This window comes from Acanthaster planci, linkage group LG13, assembly GCF_054643075.1.
Source record: "Acanthaster planci isolate LZ-2023a linkage group LG13, COTS_SCS, whole genome shotgun sequence".
Classification (NCBI taxonomy): domain Eukaryota; kingdom Metazoa; phylum Echinodermata; class Asteroidea; order Valvatida; family Acanthasteridae; genus Acanthaster; species Acanthaster planci.
In genome coordinates, this window is record NC_141789.1 from 13,540,230 (window position 1) to 13,550,265 (window position 10,036).

General features: G+C 45.6%; 1 protein-coding gene across 1 annotated transcript; it reads left to right on the plus strand.

The window, feature by feature from the left end:
* Positions 1 to 5,683: 5,683 nt before the first annotated feature.
* On the plus strand, positions 5,684 to 9,720 carry LOC110973955 (D(1) dopamine receptor-like). The gene has a single exon (XM_022225220.2). The coding sequence runs from the start codon at positions 7,715 to 7,717 to the stop codon at positions 9,008 to 9,010; it is 1,296 nt and encodes a 431-aa protein (XP_022080912.1). The 5' UTR covers positions 5,684 to 7,714; the 3' UTR covers positions 9,011 to 9,720.
* The last annotated feature ends 316 nt before the right edge of the window (positions 9,721 to 10,036 follow it).

The window sequence follows — 10,036 nt, forward strand, 5'->3', positions numbered from 1 at the left end:
ATCGGACCGAAAAGCGTCAGTGCAGGGTGACTTTGTTTCTGATTTCTGACGTTCAAAGCAAAAGTCTCATTGGTCATAATATGATTTTCCTTGAAAAATACATGTACAAAGCATTTCATTGGTTTTGAGAAATTATACTTAAATATATAACCAATCACAAGAAAGAACATAAAAACAAATTTACCGACACGTGGCCCAAACTTCATCAACATTCTGTGATTGGGTTATACTAAGCCAGTGGACCTTGGCGTCCTTCTCTCTAAGGCCTTTGACGGAGTGGAACATGAAACAGACAAGTGCAGCAAAGATTACAGGGCTCAAGTCGGAATCTCATCCCTCTTCTACACCAATCGTTCTGGGAACACTTTCACTTGAAAGCGGAGGCTTAGGCGCGTGGCATTACATCCGACGGCTCTTTCATGGGCTGAAATCTCACTTGGGAGGGGACCGTGTATAGTGGCTTTGTGACAGAACCTTCGAGCCAACTACCTGTTAGTTTTCGAAGACACTGGATGACAAATTCGTTGTAAAAAAACGATATTTGAAGGATAAAATGATGTGGAATGGAATATCCCAAAAGTATTACAAAGGTTCCAACGGGAGTCACTGGCTCTGAGTCAATGTTTCGGTCCATTTAGTAAGGTAGTTTTTTTCTGTCTACTTTCGGAATGTTTTTGAGGAACCCAATAGTCTCTCTTTGCCTAAGCTTGTGCGGTTTCTCACTTCATGACCTGGTAGTGGTGAAAACTAAATACCACGAATAGACCGATTCCGTCCGTTAAATCACGTGACCTATTGTGGATATCAACACCATAGCAGCGTGTGTTTTGAGTGTTGTTTACAAACAATAAGGCTAGTGTACAGTATAGTACCCAGCACATCAGTAGTCTGGGTACGGTACCTACCCTCGGCTTTGTTTTGGTAAATGATACTTATGCAACACTTTGCTTTGGGGGACACCATGTTTATTGATATTTAATATCCACTCTAGGTCACGTGACTTAGCGGGAGCAATCAGTTTATTACCAGGAAAATCTAAGCTAGCCTGAGATCCTAGCCTTACACATACAGACACCACCTTCAAAACTGATGAAAGGAAACGCCCTGTAATGTGATTGGACGCATTCAAGTATTGTGCTTCTTTCTTCGGGCTCGCTGTTACCCACTGGTGTATTTGGAAGCACCAGAAATCACTCAGTGGCTTTGACAATCCCCGATAGTCCTACTTCGCGAAATTTGTTGGGAAGCGAGCAACGGGGGGCTTACGGTGCCTATCTGCTGACGGAGACGATACGTCAACAGAGCGGCCTGGAAATGCACACCTCTCGCGCAACCTTATCCTTGTTTCATTAACGTCAATGGCTCTTCGAAAGAGGTCGCGCGAGCACGTCCGTCTTGCGGCATTTAAAGGTGGGATGACCACCAGGCTCATTTGGATTTATTTCCTTATACCAATGAGTCTGCATGAAAAATGGGTTACTGAACATAAGGGGTGACCCCTCTGACATGGCAAGCTTGCGGGACCAGTGTTCAACTTAATGGCGTTGATATCGCGCTGTTAATTCGCAGCTACGTTTCGGTGATATAGGAACCAAATCCCTCGACATTTTTGGTTCACAAAATAGCAAAGGGATCACAATTATCATCACATGACACAAGGTACCTAGAGATACGAGTACCGTTTCGTTGTCGGCTCTGTTCCGAGCAGCTCTCCCAACAAGAGTTAGCCTTGAAATGTATGAGTAGCATTTCATCTCGCATTAATTTTAAAGTGATGGTTGACGTCAAAAGTCTTGAGATGATGTGAGAAAGTGTCTCCAAATTACCGTTTTTTATTTGCAAAGTGTCAGCGCGCCGTCAAGTTTTACCAAGTGACCATGACGGATATACACTTTCCAAATATGACTCTCGTCTCAAAGCGATACTCAGGCCTTGCAAAGTAGCCACTTGACTCGCAGGAAAATCGTGAAATATTGCTGATTTGATAATTTGTAAAGCTTTTCAACTAATTTATCTAAAAAAAAAAAAGCACTAGTGCAAACTTAAACCTTGTCTGAAATAGGCCTGATTCCGGAGCAACAACTACGTTTACGGGCCTCGAGCTGGACCAAGAGAGGAGGCTATTTTCTTAGCAGTGGAGGCTCCTTTAGTCGGAACTAAACTTCGCAGGCTCGCGAACGACAAGCAAATTCACGTGTCACGGTCGTATCGCTACCAACAACTGAAACACTCCCGACAATGCGTGGTGCTTCTGCTGGGGGCGAATTGTCAGCGCGTCTCTGCGTATTTCCAGTTGAGTGAAGGCCTAGACCTAGCTCTAGACAGGAGCTTCGGATACAGCCTTGACAGTAAAAGCGATGTTTTTCCTTCCAGCTTTAATATCGGGGCAAGATTAAAAGTTCCACACAATTTGTACAAATTGTGTGTCGCGTGTCTTAGACTGGGTTTCTCCTATCGTAATGATTCTTGACAATCGATCGACTGAGCCGCTGGAAAGCCGAAACTCGAGCAGAGACAAGGGATTGGAGGTCACATCGTCACTTTCGGAAAAAAAACGTTGCGAAGTCGATGCTTCGAATGTCTTGCTATCCTGTCAATCGATATGACGTCTTAATAAGATGATTCAGCTTGATGTTAAGGAAACGCGGCCGACCAGACGTAATAATTTAATTCGCAAATAGGATTAAGTCCCACCATTCAATTTGATTTGTTCTGGGATTAAACCGAAATGATTAATGACACCTGTCTGAACAATTCCTCTGAGAGTTTGAAATGGCGGCCTCTTCTCAAAGGACCTCTCAGCTGAGTACGATAAAATAAAGTGTCCTTCCACCTGAATCTATGGACTGATCTGGTAAGCGACTTTTATACATCAGGCTAGGGAAACTCGACTTGAATAAAGGCTAGGTGTTGGTGTTGTTTTAATGGCGCTTTCAGCAACCCAGGCTATTTGCTCCAATAACTGTACGTTTATTCATACACTTTATTAATCAGCCTCACATTACGGAGTTAGGAGGAAGGTCCAGTTTTAGAGGCAGGAGGAAACCGGAGTACCCGGAGAAAACCTGCGAGAGCGAGTATGGACTGGAAACCAAATGCACTTAAAGCCTGGGCCAAGCCGGGACTCGAACCCGGGCCTCATTGGTGCAAAGCGAGGAAAGAACCGCTACGTCAACCCGCTCCCCCATGCTGTAATATTGGCTTGGAGGATATATTTTTCAAAGGAAGTTCGACATTTCAACAGAGCGAACTTCAAGAGGCGTGAATATTAGTCTCCTTTCAAGACTGCCAATAAAACATTTCCCTAAACATGGTGTATCCTGAGACGATTGTATGATAAAAACACATGCATCCTGTAACAAGATTGTACAGCGGTGGTGCCAAGCTCGCAGGCCGGTCGTAGGTGTGCGTTTAAATGCTTCTCCCACAAGTAATGGACTGATGTGCACTGAGACCGTGTCACTTGGCTACGGCTGCTATAATACACAAGTCTATGAGGAATGGCTGCAGCCTGTCAGTTAGCTGCTTCAGTAGGTGGGAGTATTATTTCCAGCCGTAGCCAAATGATCAGGACAAGGTCTTTAAACTTGCCAAAATGCAGGCACTGCAAGTTTAAGAACGCGTAGCCTACAACTAGCGCTCTGAGTGCTGTCATACTTAAGGACGTTTCCAGTTTCTTCGGATTAGTAGATATCACTTATGACACAAATATCAAGCTTCAAAAGTTTCCAGGGGTCAGTGACCCGGGATTATCAATTCATAGGCAAGGACAGGTTAAGAAAGGTCGATTGACCTTGGATGAACTAATTTCTTGATGTACTTGTGTTTTAAAACCCTTCTGTAGGGTTAGAACTAGACACCCTACAAGGTGGTATTTCATTGGTAATTTCACGCATATCTAAGAGGTGAATAGAAAACACGATCCCGTTCTGTACTCTGTCACGTGATGATTATGCACGTGATGATGAGTTACCCGTGATGATAACAAAATGGTACCGTAGTCGTTATTAACAAAAACAACTTTTGCTATACACTTTAAAGAGATGAAATTACCGACAAGTGTCCCGTCATTGTTGATCAAAGGTCATTATGCCGATCGTGTGGAGTTCATTGAGGGTGTTTGTCTGGGGGCTGCCATTTTGAATCACGACGTGGCTCTGATTCGCGAATCTGATTGGTTAACATAAGATTACGTCATATCAAATCAGAGTGCTGGCCGCACACCAGTCCAATGACATAAAAGTTGGTTTAATCGGATCTGGGGAAAAATCAAACATATCCAATTTCATCCGGGCGCCCGATGCGCTTGGCAGGTCTATCCGAATTCTCAGTGCACGCCGCTGTATTTGTCAGACGTGCGATCAGTGCGTCCTACGGACCGATGATCCGGCGACCCGAAGAAAATGTGCAGGTCAGGCTTAATACAACACATGAAGTTTATTCAGCCTCTGCCCGAGCGATTATACCGGTACATCGGCCACGAAGACACTCGACTTTTTTAAATTGAACGCATTAGCTTTTACCGCAGTCATTAGCTGCTCCACAGGGAAGACAGGCATGGCCAGGCAGATCGTTTTTTTAAAGCTATCTGTGGTAGAGGAGACCTATAAACGCAGCTGGATGCGCCCGGTGTGGTACGGGTGTGAAGTGGCGGGGTTTCGCAATCACTCAAAGTGTGTACAGGACACGCATATCTAGTGCCCGAGGGACAAGGTTTACATCATTTTCCTCTCTCGTGCAGCTTAAACATCAGTTTAATGAAAGTCTGCTCTATTTCCTTTACGTTAAAGAGTTTAGACACAGTGAACCCTTTTTTAACAACGTAAGGTGAAGTCAAACTGATTCGTGTTGCCATTGTCCCAAAGTTTATGACAGCCGAAGTGACAGAATTTCAATTGCATAGTCAACTGATGTTCAAGCCAAACCAACATTCCGTATAAGACACCTCATGAACAGTTAACCTTGAGCAAAAGGGGATGCTTGTGCCCTGCCCCCCCCCCCCGAAAAATGAGGGGAAAGTTGGAGAAACTAGAAGAGGAAAAAAGAGAAAACAAAAAGCAGATGAAAGTCTCCACTTTCCTTGAAAGTGCTTCAGAAGTGACCCCTCCTCCCCTACACTGTTGAGGGTTTGTTGGTATGCAACTGTTGAATGCTTTGAAGACCTAACCCCACCCTGGGGAAAGGGCTTTGCCCCATGTTGCTGGCGACTCCCAGGTGCACAGGCGCAATACCGGTACGAACCTCAATTAAATTTACACGGCCTGGCAAACCACTCCTGAACAAAGGGAATCGATACAGCTTAAAATAGAAATCGATTTCTACGGAATTCACCAATCGATACACAAGAGTTGCACAGAGCTACGTTTGAAAAATTTCAGACAGTGAGTAGAACAACCTTCCTCGTTTGAGGTATCGAGTCAATAGATGTACCAATAACTTAATTATTTTGGCGTCACATCGCACTTCAACGTTTGCGCCCTGGTTTCTTGTAATACAAATTGGGCAAGAAATATCGGCACAACTCATGGCATTCTCAAACTGCCAACTGAAAATTACCACGAGTCGTTCGTGTGCCCCAACAAGTCAATGTATGTAACATGTCTAGAGACAAACGTTTTGCTCTAGTTCGGCTTTATTAGGTCCTGCCTGAAAAAGCTCACTTTGGATCTAATAAACCGCAAAATGTTGACCAAAAATTGGTCTGTATTCACTGACTGCACAAACAGGGAGGTAGACTATACAGTTACGAATTAAATCAAATCGATCAAATTAATTAATATCACGTCGTGAAAATCCTCCACTGGTTACCACAATAGCAACATCTTCTAGCGTCTCAGTCTCCTCCTCCCGATATCAAACCAGGCCGACAATGTTTTACATCAGCTGCAAACTCACTTTAACTTCCCTTTTCGTCACCGGGTGGCAAAGCAGCACAGCGCATACTAAAGATAGCTCTTTGTTTCTTAGCAATAATTTGGTTTGATGTACGCTCATCCAGAGGCATAATGAAAGGCGGAGCCCTTTCTCTGGAATTTGTTTACGGGAAGACTAAACGACCAGATGGGCGCACCGCCCGGCTTGTTATGTTATGGAGACGAATCGAGACACATCACTTACCAGACACGCGCGGTTCTTCGTTTCCGCACAAGTGGGTAATTTCGCCATCAAACTGAGATTTTTTGTGGGAGATTCATTTAAAAATTAATTGAATCTTTGAGTTCCATTGCTCACGTGCCACAAAGCTGTTTGAGCCGCAAACTGGTCGAATCTGAACATATTTAAAGGGAACATTCCAACCTCAACATCTGGAGAGGACATAGCTAGACTTGTAACCAATTTCCCCTTAAACCGTCAAATGAGCTCATAAATATTGTGACACCAAACACGCGTCCGGCACAGCGTGACGCAGCATAGTTGTCGGGGAATATTCATAAGATATGCTACGGTGCGATCGTTGTGGTTAGCCTATATTTATTTGATCTGCAGATTGCGCTGCGTCGAAGGTCAAACCGACATATATAACATTCACAAATGGCAGACGATATTTCAGTTGGGTTCTCGCCCAACCGTTTCGTGGGATTCCTGAATGAGGTCACCAGAACGTCCTACGTCAAAACCGAGCATAATCAAGCACACCAGATGACCGTGAGGTGGTCACATTTGTTGAAGTTTCCTCGCAAACTTACAAAGTGACCAAAGGAGTTTCTAAGAGATTTCAGATGCCAAGCCTTGTCTTGCAAGTCGCAATGCCCTCGGCGTGGGCTATCCCAATTATGAAACAGCCGTCTGGCCTTTTGAAGCGTCCCTAACCGGCCACAACTTGTATGGTATGAAATCAGATTGGTAGGTATCAGCATACCATCGACTCTTAACTCTGATAGCACTGGGCAGGCCCTGCATCACACCAGCCCCAATGACGTCAACCGTATGCAGTGATGTGTAGTGATGTGCTACACACGAATCATCCGGAACTTTAAAGTCTTTGAGACAACGAAAGCCCGCACCATTGTTCGCGCGGAGACGGTCGAACGCCCCTTTGGTGTAATCCTTGTTTATCTAGCATCCCCGTGTTGCCAGGGCAGTAACTATTGTTCGCTGTCCCCCTCGCGTCACCAAACGAGGGGGGCTAAGGGATAGCCACGGGGGACAGTCACCGCACAATACGCGATGTAAACGGCGGGGGATTATAGCGGTCCACTGCTACTTATTTCGGCTGTTTGTGTCCATTGTGTACACCGAGATCGTAAACTGTCAGCGGCACAACGCGACTTAATCGCCCGCGGACGGTGATCAATGATACCCGGTGATGGACTGATCGTGGCCTGTTTTCATTGGGGCTCTGCTGCGAGGTTTGGTTAGGGGTTCTTCCCTTGTGTTTCTGAATCTGAGCGAGAAGAGTGGATGCACAGTGTTTGCTATGGAGACCGGGGCGGTTGTCCCTTTGCCCAAGGATGGTGAAGTGTCCGTATCTGGCTAAAATCTGACCAGACAGCTGTCTGGAAGGCTTCCAATGGACTCGACGCAAGGACATCATCGCATCTGTGTGTCGCTCTGACGTCGGCATTCACGTTCAATTAAACTAATGCACCAGCATCGCACTGAACTCTTCAATTCCGAGAATGAAATTCGGCCTTATCGGTCGATCGGTGGTAAACATGAACATTTAGGGACGGTGGAACGTCAGTGAGGAAAAGTTGCCACTCGTAGACAAAACATGGATATGAACGAGACCGATACCGGAGGAGGGAGGACAGTGGCTGAGAATGTCCTGATGGGCGTCGTACTGTACTCGATCATCGTGTGCTCCATCACAGGAAACCTTCTTGTCATAGTGGCCGTTCTAACCATCCGTAGGCTGCGGTCCTCAATCACAAACTATTTCATCGTGTCCCTGGCGTTTGCAGACCTGATGGTTTCCGTCCTGGTTATGCCCTTCGCTGCCGTCTTCGAGATCACGGACTCGTGGCCGTTTGGTCTGGCGTTCTGCGACGCCTTTCAGGCCTTCGATATTCTATCGGCCACGGCCAGCATCCTGAACCTGTGCGTGATCTCCCTGGACCGCTTCATGGCGATCACCTCGCCGTTTACCTACTACTCGCGCATGAATAGCCGGACCGCGTTCGCCCTCATCACCACAGCCTGGGTTGTATCGTTCCTGATCAGCGTCCTCCCGGTCACTCTAGACCTCCACGAGGACGGAGACTTGAAAGCCATCGGCTGGTACTCAGACCCTTATTTCTGCGTGTTGGCCATGAACTCCACATATGCGCTCGTCTCGTCCATGATTTCTTTCTACATTCCGGCAGCGATCATGCTTTTCACCTACGCCAGAATTTACGTGGTGGCGCGGCGGCAGGCTCGCCAGATTGCCGCTTACGACACCTCAGCCAACAGGGTCAAAAATGGTGGGCGGGCAAATCAGAGGACCATGGCCCGCGAACGCAAGGCCGCCAAGACTTTGGCCATTATCGTTGGGGGTTTCATCTTGTGCTGGCTGCCGTTCTTCGTGGTTAACATCATCGACCCATACTGCGGGCACTGCCTCCCTCCCCTGCCCGTTAAGATCTTCGTGTGGCTCGGCTACGTCAACAGCTTCCTGAATCCGCTCATTTACGCCCAGAACAAGACCTTCAAGTCGGCTTTCAAGGCTGTCCTGTGTTGCTACCAGTGCCGGGGTATCAACCCGCGAGACATAGACACGAGTGACGAGGAGCGGACGGCCGTGTCGCACCATGCCCCTAGGACTGTCGAGGCATCTCCCAAGCCCAAGCCGAAGACTGCCACTGTCGCCAGTCAGTCCAACGCGTCCGACGTCTACGCCGTGACGAACAGAGCATTTACGGTCAGCGACGATGCTCATTTGACCGACCAAACTTCCAAAGAGCCGGCACACATTAGCCCTACAGACAGCCAAACAAATGACGTTGAATCCACGGAACTGCAGAACACAAGGACTCAGTCCACAGATGAGAATGACAATAACACGCAAGCGTCAAAAACTGTACCATAATTCGAAGAACGCAAGGAGGAAACATGTACATATAACAGTAGGAAACTATATTGTGGATTTTTAGAAATTCATATGTGAATGTGTTTTGACTATTTTATGTTGTATTGTTATGTTGTGAAACAGCATATCAATTGTAATGACCTAACTACGATTTCAGTATTTCTCCCTCAAGGTAGAGTATAAACCTTATAGATGTTACCTTGTTAATCCAACTTTGAACGACGAGCATCAGAAACGAAGTTCGGTATACACTAGCAATACTTTGGGGGGGGGACAGTTTTCGTGAGAATACTTATATCTCAGTATAATCATTACAGCGAGTATGAGCAAAAATATCTGAAACTGATTCATAAACTGCCCCCAAACTTCCACAAGTGACATCCTCAAGCAATTAAGGTTGTTTTGTTTTCAATATAACCGGATTTAAATTGAATCAAAGACGGCTCAGCATATACGGAAAATCTTCAGGGGCCTGCCATCTCCTGAGCGTTTGCGATGACAATGCATTTGTTCAAAATGGACGTATCAGGATGAAATATTTCTTGAAAAGTATCCCTCGAATATGAAGTGTAGTCCAGTACTTGTACATAACACATCCGCTACTGGTACATAATATTTCAGGATATACGCACTCCTAAGAGACGACTGCTCTGCAACCAGTTCATAATTATTCAGACTAATGGTGGTTAAAATACTGACTGCCTTTCCCTTATGGTGAACTTTTACCCGGATTAACCAACACTTGGGGTAGTTCCGTTCCATATATCTGTTACATAACTTTACCTGACAATTTAATAAACTTTTTACTGATACTGATGTGAAAATGCACTGCGAATGTTCAGAGTGAATTCATGCAAAGACCAAAGAAATGGAGTGCGAGACATTTTGGCAGATAACTTGTTCTTTGTTATATCTTTTTGAAAAGATGAAACGAGATGCAGGGTTAATATACTTAATGGCGGATTCAGCAAAACCCTTCATATATAACTTGTACCGAGGGGAATGTGTTGTGTTTAAATGTCATGA

Excerpts from the sequence above, each read along its gene's own strand:
- LOC110973955 (XM_022225220.2), top strand. The coding sequence starts at position 7,715 with ATGGATATGAACGAGACCGATACCGGAGGAGGGAGGACAGTGGCTGAG.